This window comes from Zingiber officinale, chromosome 5B (genome assembly GCF_018446385.1).
Source record: "Zingiber officinale cultivar Zhangliang chromosome 5B, Zo_v1.1, whole genome shotgun sequence".
NCBI classification, from domain to species: Eukaryota; Viridiplantae; Streptophyta; class Magnoliopsida; order Zingiberales; family Zingiberaceae; genus Zingiber; species Zingiber officinale.
Window position 1 is genome coordinate 134,766,827 of NC_055995.1, and position 24,812 is coordinate 134,791,638.

A 24,812-nucleotide genomic window follows, 5' to 3' on the forward strand; every position below is an offset into this window, starting at 1 on the left:
ATATTCCTACTCATACAAAATTCCACAATTATTTTAAAATGCGGATGGTTATTTCAATGCTGATTTTTGTTTCCTTAGTGGAACTATCCAACAGCAAATTGTTATATGAAATTTCATTAGGCTGAATTTTAATTTTTAGACTCACAGTACTTTGGGTTGCCCTAATTTTTGTAAGCAAAACTATGTGAGAGAAGATATAATGTATTCCATGGAATCTTGCTTGTCTAGGTTACAAATCATGTGCTAGAGTTTTAGTTGACGGTTTGCACCATTTAGATACACCACTTGCCATATTTGTTTGAAACAAAGGTAATGGTCTTATTTAGAGGTGACAATTGGGCTGGGCTACCCATGATCTAATCTGGGCTGAGCCCAGTATGGCCCATTAGGGGTTGGGACCCTGGTTTGTGGGTTGGGTCAGGTGGAGGTTGCTTAATATGCGTGCTGAGTCTTGCCTGCAAATTTTAAAAATAAAAAATTTGAAATCTAAAATAAAATGAGAAAATGATTTAAAATATTTAGTTTTATTTTATAGAAAGTGCTAAATTTTATGCTCTTTATATGATACTAGAAAGATAACTGAATTTCAATGTGTCTCTATTACGTGGCTATAAAATATTTGTATTTTATTTCAAAGCCATATAGAGGCAATTAGCTATAAAACATTGCATTTTGTTTCAAAACCATAAGGCTACAATTTTTTTCCAAACATTTAACTCTTCTTTAAGTTCTGTGAACTTTGGTGGCAATCTTTTCCAAAAAAAAAAAAACATCAATCCATGGTGTGATCTTTGTGATGTTTTTACCTTGCGATCTCTCTTTTCTAAGTTTATGTAATGCTATCCACTGTCTATACTTTTACATGAAAAATTGACTATGATGGAAATAGGTAATTCACTGTTGCTTGTTGTGGAAACTTATTTGGTTATTCTCGCTAACCATTATGCTTAAAAGCATTGTTTTTAAAAAAATTCAGATTGAGGAGAAGCACAGGGAACTTTGTAGTTTGGTCATTCAGTTTGTGCCTCCAGCAATCCCCAAGGAGTTACCTGGATCTGTGTTCAGAGCATTCTTACAGGGATTCATTCTGAAGGTCAGAGGTATCCAGAACAAGATGACAACTTCTGTTGTTTCAAATAACTCAGTAGTTGTTTCTCTGTACACAGTTATCTTACATTTCCTATCTGAAGGTTTTAAAGTGGAGGGTTTATCTGGTTCATTGAAAGGCATTGGATTGAATCTAGAGTCTGATGTTGGATTTCTTCACAGAGCTGGAAGAGAAGGTTTCCACTTGAGTTGTTTTTTGTTGGTGATGGAAACTGTGCTGGAGTTCGTAGAATAGGCGGTGGCTTTTCCAATCACCTATTTAACTCTCAATTTAGCGAGGAAAAAGCTAAAGTAGTACAATGGGATGAAGGGGGCATGGATGATGATGCCACAAGGATAACACATTCTACAATGAAGAAGCCATGCTGCTGTTCAAATTCTGCTAATGATGTTGAAACATCAAAACATGGCATTATGCTCACATCTGGAGGTTTCAAAGGTCTTTGTTCTCCTGTACCGGTGAGATCAACACAAGTAGTAGCCATGAACTCCAGCAACCCTGATGCTGGAATTGTGGATAAGCCTAGTACAAGCAATCAATCAGAAGCCTATTCTGGATGTGGATCTTTGCAGTATTCAGAAAGTAGAACATCATTCATTGAACATTCCTTAGATGTATTGAGAGAGGAAGAGCTGCTCCATACGAAGCTATTGCTGTACCATTTAGGTGTTGCCTCAAATTTTAGGCAGGCAAGTTAATTCATCTCTTCCTGGTAGCTTAAAAAATTTGGACTTCATTTTTTGGTTTAGTAAGTAGGGAAGTTGAACTCTCCTATGTTAGTGGAACCTTTCTTGCTTTAACAAATTTCAATTGCATGGAGAAATTTGGGAAGCCAATCGAAAATAGTTGAGAGTTTTATCTTTGATTTAATATTTTTTTCTTGATTTAAGTTTAAATGGAATCAAGTTTTTTATTGGGCGAATAAGGAAGTGAAGGATTTTCATTATTTTTTTTTCAGAAACTTGAAGAAATGAGTATAAATCTCTTAGGTATCTTAAATTTTTAAGCATCGTAGTCATAAATCTTTAATGATAAAACCTGTTCATTCTTCAGCTCAATTATTCCTTGAAAATTTGGTCCAAATGTTGACAAAATATTTTGGCCTTTTCAATTGTCAGCTTGTTTTTTAGTTTGTCTTTAGCACTTTTGCTCACTGAATGCAGACAGTTAGTTCTCTAGGGCAACTTCTCTTTCTACCAAAAAGAGTAATTTCAGAGTTCCAGTAGTATCTAAGTGATGTGTCAATTCGCTTCAGTCTGAGCTGAATAAAAACAAGACCTTTTACTCTCTTTATTTTACAATGTTCCTGTCGGGAAGCTGAGAAGACGAACCTGACGATGTGACGTGCCTGGAAGGTTGACCACATCCCCATGACCCGGATGGTGAGCTGTCTCCTGTGTTGACCAAGTCGCCCGGAATCCTCGGGTCAACAATACCTGTAGCCATCGACCGGGTTGCCCCGGTCTCTGGTACCTCGGTGCTCGAGGTGAATCCCGCAAATATATAAGCAGCCGAATGCTAATAACAGAATAGTGAAATAAATGCAAGAAAAGTACGATGACGTACCTTGGCCCCGGGGGGGGGGGGCACCCTCGGATGGATGGGTGAACTGATCGCGCTGCTAATCGAGTCGTCACGGCCCTGACGAGTGGATGGATGTGAACCCGCCGAGGAACCAGATCTGAAGGTGACAACACGGAATCCGGTGAAGCCTTGATCTGGAAAGCGGCATGTAGGCCGGGATATGACAACGGCTCGTAGGCCGATACGCGGCACGCAGGCCGGATAGTACAGATAACTCACAAGCATAATAATGGTGCGAAGAATGAAATACCACGGCTCGATGGCCGGAACCAGATCGGCTTGTAGGCCGAACATCATCTTAGTCCGAAGGCCGGAGTAAACAAACCTGAGCTCGCCCGATGGCGACTGTCCAGAGAGTGACGGCAACCACTAGAGGTGGTCGCGACTATCGCTGGAGGTGACACCTGCTGTAGGCGTCGGCGTCGGTGGCCGCTGGAAGAAATGTTGCTGCCCGGTGGGGGCGTCGGCAGTGGCATCCGTAGCCGCCGGAGGCGGCGTGAGGCAGCGGCGATGGCCGCCGGGGGCGGCAGCACCCTCCGGAGGCAGCGGCAGTGGCTGTGGGAGAAGGTGGCAGCGGTGCGCGAGGGCGGCAGCGGTGCGCGAGGGCGGCAGCGGCGCATGCTGATGGAAGCCGCGGGAATCGGCAGCTGTAGTCGCCGGAGGCGGAAGCAGTGCCTGTCGGGGGCGGTAGCGCGCACTGGCGGCAGCGGCGCGTGCTGGTGATAGCAGTGGTGGTGCTCCTCGTCGCCGTCCACCCGGTCTGTCGGGCAGTGCCGTGAGGAGAAAGAAGAAGGAGGGTTGCGGTCGGAGTCGCAAGGAGGAAAGGAAAGCAGTGGTGGTCGGCGTCGGCGAGGAGCGAGAAGGGGAGAAACTGCTGCTCGGGTTGGCGGTGGCTGCCCCCCACGACCCCCCTCCCTGTACTGGGCTGCGGCGGCGACAAACACGAATCCCCCCTTCTCCTAAAGTGAACAGTGCTTCCACTTAAACCAAACCTAATTCATGTCCAATGTCTGAAATGCCCTTCCCTCTTATCTCTTTACCGTATCATACAAGAATCAAACTGATTGAAATTCCTGAAACTGAATCAAACATGGGTCAGTTTTCCATGTCCTAAATATTCGATTATTAATATATTATCAATAACATCTATGTTTTGGAGAAATTTTCTATATAAATTTAGAAACCGTTCTGAACAAACTTTCTTATGGAGACCAAACCTAAAAAAAATTTTCGGTTTGGGTTAGATCTGTTTTATTTGATTCTTCATTGAGAAATCAAATATAGGTACCTTTTGTATGCACCCACTTATTATCTTATTATGTGTAAATTGAGGAAATTGGTGGGAGTTTATTATTCTTTTCCTACAATTATCATTTTAGTTTTTATCCAGGACAAAAAGTGATCTTGTTATGAATTCTTCAATTGCAGGCATTTTATTACATGTCTCATCAATCACAATCCATCTCTCTCTTAGATGATACAGATAAACAAATAAGAGAAAAATCCTGCATTGAGCAGGTGAAGCGTTTGAAAGAAGCTCGTAATGCTTATCGTGAAGAATTGGTTGATTGTGTCAGGCAATGTGCATGGTAAGTTGACCCCAATGAACTAATTAAATTGCAGTTTTTTCCTTTTTTAAGGTTTGTTAAACGAGCTTTCAATTTTGATTGAAACCCTCATCATATTAATTGCCTTTCATATTGCATTTCTAATTTGGAAGATGAATATTTTCTCCTTTTTTTTTGTTCTGATCACATTTAAAATTGGTTTTCAAGTTAGTCAACTGAACAAACTCAGTTATATATTTAATATATAAGAGGACACTGCTAATAGGTTCAATGGTGCGCCTGAAAAGAAACTAACAAGATGTGAAAGAATAGTTTATATATTGGCATATTTTGATTAGTCTAGGTAGTTCTTTGTCAGCTGAAGCCAATCCAATGTTCTCCAAGAAATTGGGTTCTTGCTGAAGGTCTGCGACAGTTTGATTCAAGAAGGCTAAAATAATTTTGAACGACTAAATGAATGGATTAGCTGGATTTTTATCCAAACTGGATTCTTTTGATTCTCATCAATTCTACTACAGATATCTATTTCCAACACTTGGGTTCTTCATTATAAAATGAAAACCAAAAGGGATAAATGTTGATCTCAGCGAGGACACAGGAGAAAGGAGGCTTCTCCAAGTAGACACTAATCAATGTGTGAGGTAGAGTGAAAACCTGGAGAGACTGTGAGCTAACCTAAAAGGTATAAATTTACAAGTCATTCAAGTGGTTTAATGATTGTGCAATTTGTGCAATGAGATTAAGAAAACGGAGCGGATTTGATTTTCCTTTCATCATAAATTAGATTTGGACACAGATTTAGTTTATTGCAGTTTATGATTATTGATATGGAAAAAAATTTCTTAAGGATCTCGTTGCCTTTTTCTCCTTATAGTATACCTAATAGAATATTACAAAGATATCCTTGACTTGACTATTATGTTATTTACAATTTGATGTCTAATAGACCCTCTCAAGTTGGATCAAATATATTGCGGAAACCCAACATGTTAATAGCATTGTTGATCTAGGACTTCTCAAAAGTTCGGTAAGCAAGTTTGCTAATTGATCATTGTAGCTTACCAATGAAGGCACGATACAATTGGAATACACCCTCTATGATAAAGTGACAATTTATTCTGTCATGAAATATTGGATTAGAAGCTATTTGCATAATGGACTGCTTTCTTAAAAAAGTTTGATTGGCTTTATCGAGTCACTACTTGATTTAGTCAACAACTCTTTAACCTAGATAAGCTTATATGATACTAGCGCCATTGCTTTATGTTCTGCCTACTTGATCTGGCTAGTACAATCTGTTTTTCCCCAAGAAATTAAATTGCCACCTAGGAGAACAGAGTACCCTAAATCTGCATTAGTGTACCAACAATCTGTAAGTGACCTTGATTGCAGAATAAGAAACCTCTTTTTTGGAGCACTAGGTATTGTAGAATTCTTAGAGTTTCTCTTGAAGAATTAGAACATGGAGTTGCTAAGACGTGATTGAGTATGCTGATTGCAAATGATATGTTGGATTTTGTGGATGTGTGGAAATTGTTTTCCCACTAATTTTCAATACTTTTATCAATTAGTGGCTCCGTTGCCCAAGTATCATCTAGGAGTGCCAATTCTGGTGGGTCAGGGGGGTTTAGGACAAGTTAAAGCAAGGATTTTACAAAACAAAATTCCAAATCGAATCTAATCCGAAACACAACTTGAAAACCCTAAACCTGAACCGGATAACCCAACCCGAATAACCCTAATTAAAAAAAAAGATTTTTTTTGCTATTTTCCCATTAATTTTTCACTTTTATCTCAAAACTTCATCATTATCATACTAACCTTGATATTGATATACATAAAAGCATCTTGATTTTTAAAATAAAATTTGATTTAATCCAAACAAAAAAAAAACACGCTAAGCTCTAAATTCAGGTCAACCTGTATCCGACCCGATTCTAACCCAATCCGAAAACCTCCCAATCTGACTTGAACCCAAAACTCTCAACTAGAACCTGATATTTTTCGGGTTGACTTGGGTTTCAGGTTGACTCGGGTCGGGTTGGCTGGCCGGGTTCATTTTTGACACTGCTAATATCATCTTAACATTTGGATCCATGGGAATATGAACTAGTTTGGTACTTAACATGTTAGTCTTCTCATGCATGCATGTCAAGTACATACTTTCCCTAAGAGATGTAAATATCTCTTCTTGAATGGGTAACCTCTATACCAAGAAAATATTTAAGGTCACTCATGTTTTTAGTCTATCAATGCTAGTAGAGAAACATTTCTGTTGTTTAAAACTGTGTGATTCGCTGCACTTCTGATTATTCTGTGTAGAGAAGGGTGGAGCTATACAAGCTCTTGGAGATTGCTTTAGTTCGGAGAGTATTTTTTAGCTTGAAGACTAGGCCAATCTCCCCATGTGCTACAAACTTTGTTCCATATAGACTTCCTTATTAAGATTGCCATAAACGAAGGCCTTCTTCATGTGTAGCTAGTGAATAGGCCTCTGAAAAGTAACTACTACTGTGAGGAAGAAGTGGAGAGTCAAAAATAACTCAGTGTATCCTTTGGCTACTATTGGACGAGCTCTTAAGCGGTGTACAGGTCTATTTAGAACATTTGCCTCTGAAGACCCACTTGCAATCTAGTGTAAATTTTTCCAAGGGAAGAGTAACTAGTTTCCAAGTGATATTAGAGTGTAGTGCGTATCTCTTGAACCTAGTGTAAATTTTTCTATAGGAAGAGTAACTAGTTTCCAAGTGATATTAGAGTGTAGGGCGTATCTCTTGAACCTAGTGTAAATTTTTCTAGAGGAAGAATAACTAGTTTCCAAGTGCTATTAGAGTGGAGGTCATATCTCTTGATCATTGTCGGCCACCATTTGGTGATTGTTGGCATCTGAGACATTGCATGGAATGGATTGTGATGATAAACAAGTAAAAAAAAGAAAGAATATCTGGGTGATAAGGAAGTAATAATAAGAGATGAGAAAGTGGAGGTAAAGTAAAACACTTCCAAATACATGTGCGGAAAGGATTGAAAAATTCAAGTCAGGGGCTAGATCTAGGACGTCAACCGCTGCCACTAATGTAGGTGAATCAACCACTTAGAACTTAGTAGTAGTAGGCTTGACAAGTGACACAAATGTAGGTATAGGGAGGCCCTCATACACTTCAAGTGACATCAGGTCAAGTGGCATGACAATAGACATTGAGGTAGAATAGGAAGGATGTCGTGCGTTGATTTCTGAGTGGTTGATAAGATGAAAAAAAGAGTTGACTTGGAGAAGGTGATGTCTGCACAGATTATGTTTATGTGTCTGAGGAGAGTAGCAACGATAAACCTTCTATTGACATGAACAACTAAGGATTATGCACTTTGACAATCATGGGGATAGCTTATCTTGACTGGGAGATATGACATGGATGAAATAGGTACACCTAAATACTCGTTGAGGGAAGAGAATATATTGTATCCTTGGGGAAGAATGAAACATAAAAGGATCTTCCAATTGAGAGTGTAAAGGCATACAATTCATTAGATAACATGTGATGAAGATTGCATCTCCATGGAAGGAAAAATGAACATGCATATGAAGTAGTAGAGTACAAGTAGTTTCAACTAAATGCCAATAGTTACCTTTTTGCTATACCATTTTGTTGGGGTGTATAGGGGCAAGAAGATTGTGGGATAATACCATGGCCATAACAGAAGTACTCTTTAGCATTGTCGCTGTGGAGAACTCACATCGTCATTGGAACGTATAATTCAAGAGATTGGAAGTACTCTTCAATCTTGATTTAGCAAGTTAACAGTGCAGCAAAATGATGGTTCCTGCCAACTCATAACATGCTATGGTAAGTTAGCAATATAACAAAATGATCTTGTTAAGGGGAAATAGTCCTTTGACTGACTTACACAAGGTTTAATTCAAATTGGGAAATGTTGGTTGAAGGACTATTTCTTAAATTCCAACTCATAATATGCAATCCGATCATGAAATTGAAGTGTTGAGAAGAAGCTGAGCTCCCACTGGAACACAGGTATGAATTAAAACTTAGAGGTGTGAATTAAAGCTGTGCTTTTTGGTGTGCCACGTGATACATTACTAGTAGAAATACAACAAATTCATGAAATTTAAAGGTATACAATAAATATAATACAACATTAATAAATTTTCTTTTAATGAATAATAATAATAATAATAGTAGTTATTATCGTGCTATTTGTTATATTAAATACTATAATTCTGTTATTTTTTTAGTATCTTTGGATTTGACTTTTTAATTGATGCAACACCAAAATTGAATTGTTGAACTGCCTAGGAATTAGGGATGAAATTGATGAAGTGAAGGGGGTAAATATCTCGAAGAGAAAATAAGCCATATACCCAAAGGAAAAATTCTCTCTTCGAAAAGGAGAATCAAAAGGAAACTTATTAATTCAAAAACTTCTCATGGAATCATAACCAGACAATAAAACTTATTGTTTGTAAGTCAGGTTTTCCCAATAAAAACTGGCTTTTCTTCTCAATTTTTCTATTATGTTCTAAGAAATATAATGAGCTATCAAAATTTAATGACTCAAATAATTTTGAACTTTTCAAGAATCCTAGTTGTGTTATTAATGACATTTTTTGATTGATATATCTAGATTACAATTATGTAAATATTGCCTTTTGAAGATGACTATCATGATCGTACCTTCTTTATCAAATATAATATGAAATCATAATTGAAACAATAATCTAAAATATATTATATTACTGTGAAACAAATATAAATATTTGTGTCTCATGATTTAAACTTATCTAGATAAATTATATTAATGTTTTAACAAAACAAGTTAGAGAGCATTATTATCCAGTATATCTAAAAATGCCTGTTAGAAATGTGAGAAAATAGACTCGTGACGGGTTCTAAGGGATTGCATTTTTCACTGCATTGTTATATTTATCTTGTCTAAAGTATATCTTTTTTTTTTTCATATTTTCCTAAATGTTCTTATAATTTTCCCTTTGCCTTTTTGCTGTATTTCCAATTGTTTATCTGAACTCATTTATCGATTTAATACTGATTTTGATTTTTCAACCTTCGAAGCGAGGTCGTGTCAATGGTCTCATGTTATTTCTGTTGTGTGATTATATGATAACATTTTCATTCTCTATTCCTCTCCACACTTATCCTTTGATTACTGAATTATGAATACTGTTTTCAGAGGTTTTCATATTTGTTTTACATTTGTTCTATGGTTTAATATCGAGGTATCAGGATTGTTAAGGAATTCTAAGTAAGTTTCCATGATATCCCTGTTGTGAGAATAGGGATGAATACTGTTTTCATAGGTTGTTATGTTTGCCTTTTTTGTTCCATTGTCCAATATTCAAGTATCTACATTCCTTGCTAATGAGTTATTCTAAATACTGGCTAGTGGATGCATGCTTTTTTCTTTTTCTCTTATCCTATTTATTATCTCGCCTTATGGGTCCTACATCCTATTGTTTCATAATTTCTGCAATTTGTTTGGAATACGGGACTACTGTAGGTATCGTATCTCTCTATTCTCTCGCTGGAAGCAAAGAGGAATGTATGCAACATGCATGTGGGTTGTGGAGCTGCTTTTGGTTCTAAGCAATAGTGATACTTGTTTTTGCTACGTTCCTGAGTTTTATCTTGAGTCACTGGTAAATGCTATTTTGTCATCTATTTGTAGCTTCGGTAATAAATTTCTTTCTATTTTCGTTCATCTTGAAAATTCTTTGATTTTCTTTTTGTTTTGTTTTTTGGCAGGTTGATACTTTTCATGCATTACGGAAAAGTGATCCTCCATTTGTTGCTTCTGCTATTTTTCTCAAGCAAGGCCTTGCTTCATTTGTATGTATCTGACACGAAAAGTTCTTTTTAGATTCAAAATTTATTAAACACTAACTGGTAGTTATATAATTTCTGACTACATCACTATTGCTATTAGATTTAAGAATCAATGTCGTGTGTTTCCTATATAGTTTGAGAAACCAATATAGTTCTCATGCATGCACAAGAAAGTCTATAGCTATCTTATGTATACAATTTCTTCAGCAAAAAAGTTTGCTGATTCAAATATCTGGAAGTTTCATGCATATTCAATCCCTAATTAGAGATTACATGTATTGGACAAGAAACTACAGTCCAATTGGGTTGTGTTCAATACTGGCACCAGACTGCATATTTGTGAACAAGGTTTGAAAGTCGAAACTTAGGGTTCAAATGAAAAATGGGTTGAAGTCGTGGATCATATGACATCATTGCACTTCATACCTTAAGTGGGTCCCCTTGGCCATTTGCATGGTACGACCCCAACCTCCCACGATGACCACATAAAATTTATGCTGCATTGCTAAGCTGAACGCAGCAAAAGCAAGTGAAGTGTTCCTACTCTGGAGCAATCTCCTAGCAAATGGTCAAACACCAACCCCCAGGATCCTAAACATCTTTTCTTGTGGCCCTGGATTAGCAAAAAAGGGAATTGGTAAAAAACGAATGAGCGGAAAGCAGGTGAAAGGAAAAACATGAAATTACAAAATAATAGATTATGTAAATGCTTTTGAGGTTATTAACTACAATTTATATCCTGGTTGATGATTGTAACACAATTTCACATCAAAGTGCTTTCTGTTAAATTTTTATCAATGAGGGTGGTTATGTCTGTCTCTAGTTGTAACTTTGACACTTCCCTATTTTGCAAAGAGAGGGGTACCAACTGTACGCTTCAACCTGAGTACAATTATCAATGGAAGTCTGAGTGTGCTGCATCCAATACCACACTCACCGATGTCGTTAATGTGTGGACAAGGTGATATAATCAATATAATTGCTAATCAACCAAAGATCATTCTATATGCTAAAAGCCTCATCTTCAATAATCATCATCTGCCAGCCAATCATCTCGTTATATTACATCCTATACTCACCATCTCTTATTTCTAAAGTAATCAGTCTAGCTATTTGTAATAAATGAACATGTATATTGCTTACTGATCCTGTCTGAGAAGCTGACCGCGACGGAGATCTGGAAGAAAAGACCCACCGTACTGATGAAGAATAATGCGGGTAGAACCTCGACCCGAGAAACCCAAAGCGGATCGGAAGAAAATCATAATCATCGAAGGAAATCTGATGAGTAGGAAGAAATCCCCGTTCAGATAGGAGAAAGTCGATCTCCCAAGCTCCCGAGGCTTCCTGCGCACAAAAGACCAACCAACACTATCGTCAGTGACCTAAGACCGGGGTGGGAATCCCTGGCTAGGCCCTCCGACGCTCAAGTTAGTGATCTCGCTTGATGTCAAGGAAGGAAGAATGAAGAAGATGAACCGTAGCCAGAAAATTAGGGATCTGAACTTACCTAGCCAACGAAGAAGATTCTCCCTTTTATACCACTTCATATAACCTCCGTAGTCATGAAGTGGACACCGGTTTGTTAGAGTTCGTTATGACATCAGCTGCGTACTTGGGGAAGATGATTTTTAAGGAATCTTTTTTGTACCCCAGATGTACCTTCTTTATCGTTTAGCGCCTGTAAGACAATCTGAAAGCATATTTCCCACCAAAAAATATATATCCTCTATCATGAATTATTCTATTCGATATATTTATGTATGGTTCTTCTTCATGCGATTTCTATTTGTATCTTTGTCGTGTCAAAAAATAATATTTTATCCAACATGTTTCTGAGGTATTCATTAACCCTTTCGGCCGATATTGGTCTATCTTTGCTCTGGAGTATGTATCGGTTGTTATTGGCTTACCTTCACACGACAAGCATGTATCGACCGATATTGGTTTACCTTTGTTCTGAAGGTATGTCCCGACCAATATTGACTCACCTTCATACGGCAAGCATGTATCGGTCGTTATTGGCTTACCTTCATACGACAAGCATGTATCGACCGATATTGGTTTACCTTTGTTCTGAAGGTATGTCCCGACCGATATTGACTCGCCTTCATACGGCAAGCATGTATCGACCGATATTGGCCTACCTTCGTTCGGCAGGCATGTATCGGCCGATATTGGTCTATCTTTGCTCTGGAGTATGTATCGGTCGTTATTGGCCTATCTCCTTCCTGAAGGTATGTCCCGGCCGATATTACCCTACCTTCATTATGGAGGCCTGTCCCGGCCGCTGTTAGCCTATCTTTTTTGCTTTTCTTTCCTCCTCTGTAGACCCACAAAACCTAACCCATATCACTAGTTTTCCCTTCAAGTCTAGTCGAAGGAGGTGTAGACGACTGACTAGACATAAGTATGATCTTGTCTTTTCCTACCCCAAACTTTCTAAGCCTGGTGTTTTCTTGTTCCAGTCGCGAACTAAAATGGTTCTTTTTGGTGATATGCCATCGTCTCTCAAGGCCTGGAAATCCCGTTTTTTCTTCCTAAAGTTTCCCGGATCCACCCCTTGGTCTTCTACGTGGAAATCCTCCTTGCCTCCTTTACCGGATGTTAGAGAGTTTCACCTGCTTCCCTTTTTTCCTGTTTATTGTGAGAAGTTATTAGGTCATCGACTCTCTATTTCAAAATGGTTGAAAGTTGAACTTCTGTATCTATTTGGCTTAAGCCCCGTCAAACCTGATACTCCCATTTCCTTAGGTAACATCTTGCCTTTTCTTTACTGCTTTTAATTGCCTAAACCGTTTCTTCTTTTCACACAGTGGAGAACTTTTATGACGCTTTGATCAATGACGAACTACGCGTGGAGAAGGACTTACTTCGCGCTAAGGAGGCCGAATTCCTAGCTGCTCTTGCCCCTCCCCCAGCAAGTGAAGGGCCAACTATTTTAGCCGAAGTGCCTAGCTCGTTAGGGCTTCATGAGACTTCAGGAGGTTCTTCTAGGGATCCTGCTGCGCAGATCCTCCCTGATCCTGCTCCCTCTATTACGTCTCTTGCAGCTGTTGTTGTCTCCCCATCTACCTCTATTCCTCTTATCGAGCTTACATCCCCTGGTAGCTTTGATAAACCCATAACTGAGATTTCTACGGGCAAGCGTCCGGGACGCAAGCTAACCAGGGCTCCTCCTCCAAAAAGGAGGCTCGTTCTTTCTGCTGATGAGCTTGCTTCAGAAGATTTTGTGTCAACTGACCTTCTTTCCGATGAGCCCACATTAGCAGAACTTTATCCTTCCTTGAATTTTCCCACCTCTCCTTTTCCTAAAACTAGTACTTCTGGTGACGCTTCTATTACTTTTCCTTTGTCTATTCCGACTTCAGGATCTTTACCCTCTTAGCCTTCTTCTTACTTGGTTTTTGCTCCACCATCTATCCCTACTTCTTCTTTCTCAGCTGGCTCTTCTACCATCCCTGTCCTCCCCATATTACTGGGGGGCTCTTTTGCTAATTCTTGGGATGAGGTTCGCCCCCTTTTCGAGGGGCCCCTGAAGCGATTGACCGCTTTTCTCATAAAGTGAATAAGGTACGATTATATACTCTTGCTTTCTGTTTCGGAAATACTATCTCACAGTTTTGGATATGCTTCCAGCGGTGGCTAGAGAACATGGGTTTCTCTCGACTATTACACATCTTATACACTGAGAACGAAAGATTGAAATCGGAGAACAAGGGGTTGTGAAATCAAGTTATCGAATTGTCTTCTGCCGAGTTTTCTGCTGCCGCCCAGAAGCAATTTGAAACTCAAATTGAGAGCCTTGGAGCCCGACTCAAATTGGTTACGGACCTCAATCAAGAGCTGACCTCAAAACTTGGCGAACTCAAAGAGAATTATGAAGCAGAATTGAGCGAAAAGTTGGAGGTCTTGCTACTAAAAGAAAATGAGGTGGCATCTTTGAACAATTCCCTTGACTTAACAAAAGCCGAAGTCGCTACCAGGGAAAATGAACTGAAAACCTCTCAGATGGCGTTAGTGGTTTATAAGGAGCACGAAAATGTTCGTTACAAAGAACGAGCTACCGCCATGATCGAATCTACTGAGTTCAACCGGCCGATTGTGAGATCCATCTTGTCTGCTTTTACGGCAGGGGCCAAAGGGGCAGTTCAACAGTTGGAAGAGGATTGCTACTTAGCTCGCGCTCCTCCTAATTTCCTAAACCGTCGCAGACTTCTTGAAGAAAGACCTCCTGATTTGTACCACAAACTAGTTCTAACTCATTCTCCAGTTGTTGTAAAGAAGGGGAATTGAGAATTTACAAACTTACGTTGGCTGATGCACTTACCAAATCACTTTCTCGATCTCGACTTTTTGCTATTTGTAACAAGATTGGTATCATTTCTAGGACACCATCTTGAGAGGGTGTATTAAGAAATAATTATTATAAATAAATAATTATTTATTTTCTAGTTATTAGGGAATAATTATTATTAGAAAATAGTTATTTGTTTCATTTTATTAAAGAATAATTATTATTAGGATATATTTATTATTTTCTTAATTTATATATTTTCCTATTTTCATTTGTAATGATATTTATATATATCGTATGCTATCATTACTAATATGTATTGTCGTTGTCAAGGTATCTGCTTCCTTAATAGTATAACATTACTACTGTATTCATCTGAATTTGTTATTCACAATTCAATCCCTCTTTCTGTTTATTAGAGTATTTTATTTTAGATTACATTGTACATTTGTTACTCATTGAAGGTTACCAAGTGAAAAAGCTTTCAGCTTCCGTTGATGAACTTTTCCCTTTACTTGAGTTTAGGAAATCATGGTAGTCTCACCTAAAAGCAACTAAATTAATTAAAACTTAGTTTTGGATTAAATGGGTTTGAGTTAAAACTTTTGTTGATCTAAGTTGTTATATTTATGAAAAAATATTACCATCTAAAACTAAATTAATAAATTAATTTATTTGATAGGATAAGCAAATTGATAAATCACGTTTGGTTAAAATTATATTTAAAATAAATTTATTAATTAAATTATTATTATTAATATTATTATTATTAATTTGTTGATCATATTTAAAATAACTAAATATAATTATTTATAAATTTTTGAAATATTTAAAAGAAAATATTAAATTAATGAGATAATTCTAAAACCCTAAGTTTAATATCCTACCCTCACATGTTCCCCGCGCGTGCTCGCGGCGCCGTCTCTGGTTTTCTCCACCGCAGCAGCCTCCCCTCTACTTGCAAGAAGCTTCGAGCTGCCGCAATTGCCGCCGCCGCCTTCCCGTCTTGTCCAAGCCGCGACCATCATCGCTCGGCCCCGCCGACGCTGCCTTCCGCCATGACCACCACCACGTCGCGTTCACTGCTCTCCCCGCCGAGTTAGTACGTTAGCGCTGCTACTGCGGATTCCTGTGCTCCGCCAGCGTTGCTCGGCTGTTCTCGGTTCCCCGCCGATAACAACCAAAGCCGCCGCTTCCATTTCCCCATCGCAAACCTCCGGCCGACACCCACTGCTGTCGTCTGATACACAAAGTGAAGGTACGTTGATTAATTAATCAATTAATATGTTATTAGTATTATTTGATTGATTGGTAATTAAGATAAATTAGGATTAATAATTGATAGGTTGATTAATTAATTAATATATTGATTAATGAATAGGTTAATTTATTCATTAATAGATTGATTAATTGATTAGGTAATAATTAACTGTTGATTGATTTAATCAATTAAATTAGGATTTGTTCGATAATGATGATTAATCAGTTTAATTGATTAAATAATTATATATAGGATTTAAATGATTAATTAAGCCATTAATTAATCCTCCGATAATCTTTCTGAACAGTCTTTATAAAATTTTTCCTGCAGATGAAATTGACTGTTGAAGTAGCTGTTACTGCTGACACTAATGTTCAGATTTTTTTTTTTTGTTGTTCATTGCGATCTATGTGTGTTTCTTGGTTTTTGTATGAACTGTAATCCTAATTCTACTACCTTTTCACCTTCTGCATCTCTCATTTACAGGTTTTAAATAGGAAACTGGAGCTAGATCGAGTTTATTCTAAATTAGGTGAAAAGATTACCAGAATCTTTAGAGACTACATGACAAAGTAAGCTCAAAATGCATTTTTCTCATTTGCTTGGATATATCATATTACCTTGATAACCATCTAGGAGAAAATGTGATTTTCTCCCAGCTATTATTAGCTTTTCAACCCACCATGTGACTCATGCCCTCTGCTCATATTGTTGTGTGTCGACTTTTTTTGCTGTTGTAAAAAAAAAAAATGGTCTTGTTCTTGTGAATAATATAAGAAATTTTAGCTGTTGATTATGAACAAGATCAAAGGGCAAACCTACTATTTGAATCCACACAAGAAACTCAACAGCAGACAAAAGCAAGACCTCCAAGGAATCAGTGATAGTGGAGTTCCATTAAGAAACCAAAGGCCATGATTTACCCTCATTTCCACCTCACTCACGCAAGAGTGAGGTGCCTACTTTCGTGAACTATGATCATGAGAGGGAACATATTGCCATGCCCGATGTATAATGTCATCATCTATGTATGGATGCAGATTCCACAGGAGACAATAGCCTTCTAGTTCAGATACACTTGTCCCAATGTTCAAGTTCAAAACAATATTTTTCTGCATTATAAAATTTTGTATTAACAATTGAAGGAGAATTATGAAAAACTACCTCTATGAATCCATCTACCTGCATGGCATAGTCGAGCTTCAACATATCACTGATGATCTTCATTAGCATGACTTCTGATATTGATGTATCTTGAGGATGCTTGGGCAATGGTTCCTTTTCTTCCTAGTAAAAGTTATTAAATACACTCATGTGGCATCCAAGAAAAAATAATCAAAATCAACAATTTCTTTTTGCTGTCAAACAAATTTATGAGAAATCAAACTGGCCTGCTCGGTTGACTAAATGTTCTGAAACTGACTCTCTGTTAAACAAATTACATATGAGAGATTGGATCTCTCGTCTATTAACTTGTTAAAGATTATCATCCTTTACCCCAAAAAGTAATTTTTTTGTAATTTAAATCTGGCAATAATTCTGAATGCTGATCATTAATAGAGCAAACTACTATGTTAATAAATGTAAAACGCGAAAAGAAACTTAAGATGCCTCCTATTTATGTTTACCTCAAAGGAAATATCTTTTAACATTTCTTCACAAAAAGAGTCATCCAAAGCCGTAGCACTCTTGGTTGCTGCTTCTGTGACAGCAATTGCATCTTCCTTTAGGCAATCAAGTTCATCGAGCAAAGCTTCAGCTGAAATCATGAACACTGTATAATATTTATTTGAGTAAAAGACCATTAATTAAAATATTAATCTAACTAGAAAGTACACATAATTGAGAGGCTAGAATGAGAAATTCCATGAATTTTGATTTTCTATTAGAAAAACACCTACCATGAGAAGATACTATATTTGAAAACTGCAGGTTACAAAAGGAACTTGTTGGTGTAAACATGCAGATAAAGTAAGATAATCACATGGGAGTTAATAGTAATATCATTCTTCAAATTGTTTCGCAATCTCAAAACACAAGAGTGCGCTGGCACAAAAAAATGTTAATAGTGAGATATATAATTCAGACATCAAGAGACTGAATCAAAAAAATCGTCAGGTTAGCTCTCATCAAGATATTTGACCAGGGATAAAGATGGACAGCAAAAAGCTGAAAAAGTGAATAATCTGGAAAGTTAGTTTAATGCATGTTTCTTAGTGTTTGTTTTCCTTATTTTATCTTTTTAACTTTTAAAATGTATACTTGTTAGGCTTCTGCTTAATGAAAAAGGAAGTGTTAGATTGACACTAACAGAAGGCATGTACTCATCCTATTGTATACAGGCTCGAACCTGAACAATGACAAAAACAGATCACTAAGATAAAACTAAGCTTTTGAGTGTATGTTGTCCTCTTGCTATTTATTTTTTCTAAACCTTCATTCCAATGAATTAATTTTCGTGAATATTCAGTTTCCTATGTGCATTATAAATACATTTTTCAAGAAGGAATAATTTAGCTGAGAACAAAAAGTGATTTGCAAGCCAGTTTTGTTTGCATGAATGGTAACAACTTACAATTATACATATTTTGAACACTTTGCGACTGTTGTTTGCACCCTGCTTCAACATAAGTTTTCATATGTTCATTCCAGTTAGCATCAATTATCCTACTGATGTTGTTTGAAGTCTTCTGAAGTTCAACCGTCCTAAACATTGCTGTGCACAAGAGAAAAAGGACGACATGAGTAGTTAAGTCAAAAATGAGAAAGTCATGCAACTGAAAAATAGGGCAAGTTCCTAAGCATAATCTGTATTCTCCATCACAGAGTTAACAGGATTCTCAAAGGCTTAATAAATAAAATGTCGATTCAGTAATACAGAAGATCAAAAAGGGCAAAGATGCAATGATGCCATATTTTGCAAGGATTATATCTGTGAATAAGCAATAGGAGATGACAAACTTGATAAAAAGACATTTAATATAAAGAGAAGATACAAACAGATAGTCAATTGACAGTCAAGTTCATATCTTCTCAACAAGTGCAAAATTATGAAACCATGAACATGCGTTTGAATTTTTAAGATCCTTTTAAGAACAATTTAAAAATTAAAAGATCAGAAAATACTGCCTCAAGTCCTATATATATATAACATCTTCATGTGCCAATCAGTTCTTATTTTGAAGTCTTAAAGTAGATTTGACCTGAACTGGTACAATCCTTATTTATGTTGAAGCTTGTTTCTAAAATGTTGAAACTGTGATATGCAACAATCAGATTTATATGCCATGTGTTTCTGGTTTCTGTAATTATCCTTCCACTGTACCAACTTTTGTTGTATTGGAATTTCTTATTCCAATACTACTTGGTTGCTGAACATTTGATTTCTGAACATTCTTAATGCTATCCATGTTTTCATTATATTCTGCCATATGTTCTTATGTTGGACATTGATGGCTAGTGTTGACTCTCGACCAGAGCATGTGGTTGTTTATACATTATACTATTATTACTGAACATTTGATATATTTACCAACTGAACTCATGTTGTGGAGGGATTGATAGGCTACTAACACTGATTGACCGGCCTGTGCCAAACTCAGAACAGATTGGTGTTCCTGTGGGAATTTAAAATCCCAGCTATCTATCTATAAAGTTAAAAAAAAAAACATTGGTGAACTATACCTGTTACCCTATTAAATCCAGTAAGAAACCTCTTCCCCACATCAGCTAGCTCCTCAAACTCGGTAACCCTGCAAATGTGAATTTCATGTAAAAACAGGACTGTAACATTCAACTATGTTATAGAACAGAGCAAATGAGTAATAGTATGAGAAGCCCACACATGTAAAATTGATAATTTTGAACTATAAGATGAAGAAAAAAAATGGTACTTTCAAATAAACAAAGTATGTTCTATGAGTTTATTCTGGTTATATGTGGCCCCCACTTGTCAGCTGCAGACTATCTTGAGACTTCTCTGATTTATAACCAACAGCTAAAATTTCCTATATTATCCGCAAGAACAGGACCATTTTTTTTTTTTTACAACAGCAAAAAAAGTCAACACACAACAATATGAGCAGAGGGCATGAGTCACATGGTGGGTTGAAAAGCTAATAATAGCTGGGAGAATATCACATTTTCTCCTAGATGGTTATCAAGGTAATATGATATATCCAAGCAAATGAGAAAAATGCATTTTGAGCTTACTTTGTCATGTAGTCTCTAAAGATTCTGGTAATCTTTTCACCTAATTTAGAATAAACTCGATCTAGCTCCAGTTTCCTATTTAAAACCTGTAACTGAGAGATGCAGAAGGCGAAAAGGTAGTAGAATTAGGATTACAGTTCATACAAAAACCAAGAAACACACATAGATCGCAATGAACAACAAAAAAAAAAAAAAACCTGAACATTAGTGTCAGCAGTAACAGCCACTTCAGCAGTCAATTCCATTTGCAGGAAAAATTTTATAAAGACTGTTCAGAAAGATTATCGAAGGATTAATTAATGGCTTAATTAATCATTTAAATCATATATATAATTATTTAATCAATTAAACTGATTAATCATCATTAACGAACAAATCCTAATTTAATTGATTAAATCAATCAACAGCTAATTATTACCTAATCAACTAATCAATCTATTAATGAATAAATTAACCTATTCATTAATCAATATATTAATTAATTAATCAACCTATCAATTATTAATCCTAATTTATCTTAATTACCAATCAATCAAATAATACTAATAACATATTAATTGATTAATTAATCAACGTACCTTCACTCTTTGTATCAGACGACAGCAGTGGGTGTCGGCCGGAGGTTTGTGGTGGGGAAATGGAAGCGGCGGCTTTTGCTGTTATCGGCGGGGAACCGAGAACAGCCGAGCAACGCTGGCGGAGCACAAGAATCCGCAGTGGCAGCGCTAGCGTACTAACTGGAGCGGAATCGACGAAGCTTATGGCAGGGAGAGTAGCGGCGACGAAACTCTCGGCGGGGAGAGCAGTGAACGCGACGTGGTGGTGGTCATGGCGGAAGGCAGCGTCGGCAGGGCCGAGCGATGATGGTCGCGGTTTGGATAAGACGGGAAGGCGGCGGCGGCAATTGCGGCAGCTCGAAGCTTCTTGCAAGTAGAGGGGAGGCTGTTGCGGTGGAGAAAACCAGAGACGGCGCCGCGAGCACGCGCGGGGAACATGTGAGGGTAGGATATTAAACTTAGGGTTTTAGAATTATCTCATTAATTTAATATTTTCTTTTAAATATTTCAAAAATTTATAAATAATTATAGTTAGTTATTTTAAATATGATCAACATATTAATAATAATAATATTATTAATAATTTAATTAATAAATTTGTTTTAAATATAATTTTAACCAAACGTGATTTATCAATTTGTTTATCCTATCAAATAAATTAATTTATTAATTTAGTTTTAGATGGTAATATTTTTTCATAAATGTAACAACTTAGATCAACAAAAGTTTTTACTCAAACCCAATTAATCCAAAACTAAGTTTTAATTAATTTAGTTGCTTTTAGGTGAGACTACCACGATTTCCTAAACTTAAGTAAAGGGAAAAGTTCATCAACGGAAGCTGAAAGCTTTTTCACTTGGTAACCTTCAATGAGTAACAAATGTACAATATAATCTAAAATAAACTACTCCAATAAACAAAAAGAGGGATTGAATTGTGAATAACAAATTCAGATGAATACAGTAGTAATGTTATACTATTAAGGAAGCAGATACCTTGACAACGACATTTTATTAACAATAGAATTCATACATATTAGTAATGATAGCATACGATATATATAAATATCATTACAAATGAAAATAGGAAAATATATAAATTAAGAAAATAATAAATATTTTCTAATAATAATTATTCTTTAATAAAATGAAACAAATAACTATTTTTTAATAATAATTATTCCCAAATAACTAGAAAATAAATAATTATTTATTTATAATAATTATTTCTTAATACATCCTCTCAAGATGGTGTCCTAGAAATGATATCAATCTTGTTACAAATAGCAAACAGTCGAGGTCGAGAAAGTGATTTGGTAAGTGCATCAGCCAACGTAAGTTTGTAAAATCTCAATTCCCCTTCTTTACAACAACTGGAGAATGAGTTAGAACTAATTTGGGGTACAAATCAGGAGGTCTTTCTTCAAGAAGTCTGCGACGGTTTAGGAAATTAGGAGGAGGAGCGCGAGCTAAGTAGCAATCCTCTTCCAACTGTTGAACTGCCCCTTTGACCCCTGCTGTAAAAGCAGACAAGATGGATCTCACAATCGGCCGGTTGAACTCAGTAGATTCGATCATGGCGGTGGTTCGTTCTTTGTAACGAACATTTTCGTGCTCCTTATAAACCACTAACGCCATCTGAGAGGTTTTCGGTTCATTTTCCCTGGTAGCGACTTCGGCTTTTGTTAAATCAAGGGAATTGTTCAGAGATGCCACCTCATTTTCTTTTAGTAGCAAGACCTCCAACTTTTCGCTCAATTCTGCTTCATAATTCTCTTTGAGTTCGCCAAGTTTTGAGGTCAGCTCTTGATTGAGGTCCGTAACCAATTTGAGTCGGGCTCCAAGGCTCTCAATTTGAGTTTCAAATTGCTTCTGGGCGGCAGCAGAAAACTCGGCAGAAGACAATTCGATAACTTGATGTCGCAACCCCTTGTTCTCCGATTTCAATCTTTCGTTCTCAGTGTATAAGATGTGTAATAGTCGAGAGAAACCCATGTTCTCTAGCCACCGCTGGAAGCATATCCAAAACTGTGAGATAGTATTTCCGAAACAGAAAGCAAGAGTATATAATCGTACCTTATTCTCTTTATGAGAAAAGTGGTCAATCGCTTCAGGGATGGAAAGCCTCTCGAAAAGGGGACGAACCTCATCCCAAGAATTAGCAAAAGAGCCCTCCAGTAATATGGGGAGGACAGGGATGGTAGAAGAGCCAGCTGAGAAAGAAGAAGTAGGGATAGATGGTGGAGCAAAAACCAAGTAAGAAGAAGGCGAAAAGGGTAAAGATCCTGAAGTCGGAATAGACAAAGGAAAAGTAAAAGAAGCGTCACCAGAAGTACTAGTTTTAGGAAAAGGAGAGGTAGGAAAATTCAAGGAAGGATAAAGTTCTGCTAATGTGAGCTCATCGGAAAGAAGGTCAGTTGACACAAAATCTTCTGAAGCAAGCTCATCAGCAGAAAGAACGAGCCTCCTTTTTGGAGGAGGAGCCCTGGTTAGCTTGCGTCCCGGACGCTTGCCCGTAGAAATCTCAGTTATGGGTTTATCAGAGCTACCAGGGGATGTAAGCTCGATAAGAGGAATAGAGGTAGATGGGGAGACAGCAACAGCTGCAGGAGACGTAATAGAGGGAGCAAGATCAGGGAGGATCTGCGCAGCATGATCCCTAGAAGAACCTCCTGAAGTCTCATGAAGCCCCGACGAGCTAGGCACTTCGGCTAAAATAGTTGGCCCTTCACTTGCTGGGGGAGGGGCAAGAGCAGCTAGGAATTCGATCTCCTTTGCGCGAAGTAAGTCCTCCTCCACGCGTAGTTCGTCATTGATCAAAGCGTCATAGAAGTTCTCCACTGTGTGAAAAGAAGAAACGGTTTAGGCAATTAAAAGCAGTAAAGAAAAGGCAAGATGTTACCTAAGGAAATAGGAGTATCAGGTTTGACGGGGCTTAAGCCAAATAGATACGTAAGTTCAACTTTCAACCATTTTGAAATAGAGAGTCGATGACCTAATAACTTCTCACAATAAACAGGAAAAAAGGGAAGCAGGTGAAACTCTCTAACATCTGGTAAAGGTGGCAAGGAGGATTTCCACGTAGAAGACCAAGGGGTGGGTCCGGGAAACTTTAGGAAGAAAAAACGGGATTTCCAGGCCTTGAGAGACGATGACATATCACCAAAAAGAACCATTTTAGTTCGCGACTGGAACAAGAAAACACCAGGCTTAGAAAGTTTGGGGTAGGAAAAGACAAGATCATACTTATGTCTAGTCAGTCGTCTACACCTCCTTCGACTAGACTTGAAGGGAAGGCTAGTGATATGGGTTAGGTTTTGTGGATCTACAGAGGAGGAAAGAAAAGCAAAAAATATAGGTTAACAGCGGCCGGGACAGGCCTCCATAATGAAGGTAGGGTAATATCGGCTGGGACATACCTTCAGGAAGGAGATAGGCCAATAACGACCGATACATACTCCAGAGCAAAGATAGATCAATATCGGCCGATACATGCTTGCCAATGACTACCGATACATGCTCCAGAGCAAAGATAGACCAATATCGGCCGAAAGGGTTAATGAATACCTCAGAAACATGTTGGATAAAATATTATTTTTTGACACGACAAAGATACAAATAGAAATCGCATGAAGAAAAACCATACATAAATATATCGAATAGAATAATTCATGATAGAGGATATATATTTTTTGGTGGGAAATATGCTTTCAGATTGTCTTGCAGGCGCTAAACAACAAAGAAGGTACATCTGGGGTACAAAAAAGATTCCTTAAAAATCTTCCCAAGTACGCAGCTCGGAGGGCCTAGCCAGGGATTCCCACCCCGGTCTTAGGTCACTGACGATAGTGTTGGTTGGTCTCTTGTGCGCAGGAAGCCTCGGGAGCTTGGGAGATCGACTTTCTCCTATCTGAACGGGGATTTCTTTCTACTCATCAGATTTCCTTCGGTGATTCTGGTTTTCTTCCGATCCGCTTTGGGTTTCTCGGGTCGAGGTTCTACCGGCATTATTCTTCATCAGTACGGTGGGTCTTTTCTTCCAGATCTTCGTCGCGGTCAGCTTCTCAGACAGGATCAAATTTGGCGCCGTCTATGGGAAACTTCACCTGAATCTGAGACTACGTGATGGAAGAAGCAGGGAAGTCGAACCTACTTACTATCTGTCGCGAGGATTTGGATCTCCTCATTAATTCTCATGTTCAGAAAGCCCTACAACAACAGCAACAACAACTGCAAGTTTATACTGGGGCCACTCTGCCGACGGCTCATCATCCGGCGATATCAACTACTGAGCATCGGAAAGGAGATGGAAGAAGAAGAACCTTCGTATTTTCCTCCAGCTACTGTTTCTCCAACCAGGCGTCCACG

The 24,812-nt window shown here is 37.7% G+C and overlaps 1 protein-coding gene, 1 long non-coding RNA gene and 1 pseudogene across 3 annotated transcripts; 1 reads left to right on the forward strand and 2 right to left on the reverse strand.

Moving 5' to 3' along the window:
• Positions 1–24,812, forward strand: part of LOC121986132 — a 44,365-nt pseudogene that overhangs the window by 3,475 nt on the left and 16,078 nt on the right.
• On the reverse strand, positions 16,439–18,763 carry LOC121986135. 2 transcript variants are annotated; one of them, XR_006113344.1, is made up of 4 exons: positions 18,252–18,763; positions 17,305–17,378; positions 16,859–16,963; positions 16,439–16,788 (listed from the first exon to the last, which is right to left on the reverse strand). XR_006113344.1 is itself a non-coding variant. In XM_042539956.1 (3 exons), exons 1-3 carry the CDS (start codon positions 17,443–17,445, stop codon positions 16,636–16,638), a joined length of 399 nt encoding a protein of 132 aa, XP_042395890.1. In that variant the 5' UTR covers positions 17,446–17,460; the 3' UTR covers positions 16,440–16,635. The 2 variants fall into 2 exon arrangements, 1 of the variants encoding a protein (XP_042395890.1); XM_042539956.1 differs by lacking the exon at positions 18,252–18,763 and having other exon boundaries at positions 16,440–16,788; positions 17,305–17,460.
• Positions 19,366–20,152, reverse strand: LOC121986137. The gene is made up of 3 exons (XR_006113345.1): positions 20,086–20,152; positions 19,889–19,974; positions 19,366–19,428 (listed from the first exon to the last, which is right to left on the reverse strand). It is a non-coding gene; the product is annotated as an uncharacterized LOC121986137 (long non-coding RNA).

What these genes read in the sequence shown, in the direction of transcription:
- LOC121986135 (XM_042539956.1), bottom strand. Translation starts at nt 17,445, where the DNA reads ATGATTTCAGCTGAAGCTTTGCTCGATGAACTTGATTGCCTAAAGGAA. An exon ending in TAAAAGATATTTCCTTTGAG is followed by an intron (nt 16,964 to 17,304) that starts GTAAACATAAAT and finishes AACTTTTACTAG; the next exon opens with GAAGAAAAGGAACCATTGCC. An exon ending in AGCTCGACTATGCCATGCAG is followed by an intron (nt 16,789 to 16,858) that starts GTAGATGGATTC and finishes TTTATAATGCAG; the next exon opens with AAAAATATTGTTTTGAACTT.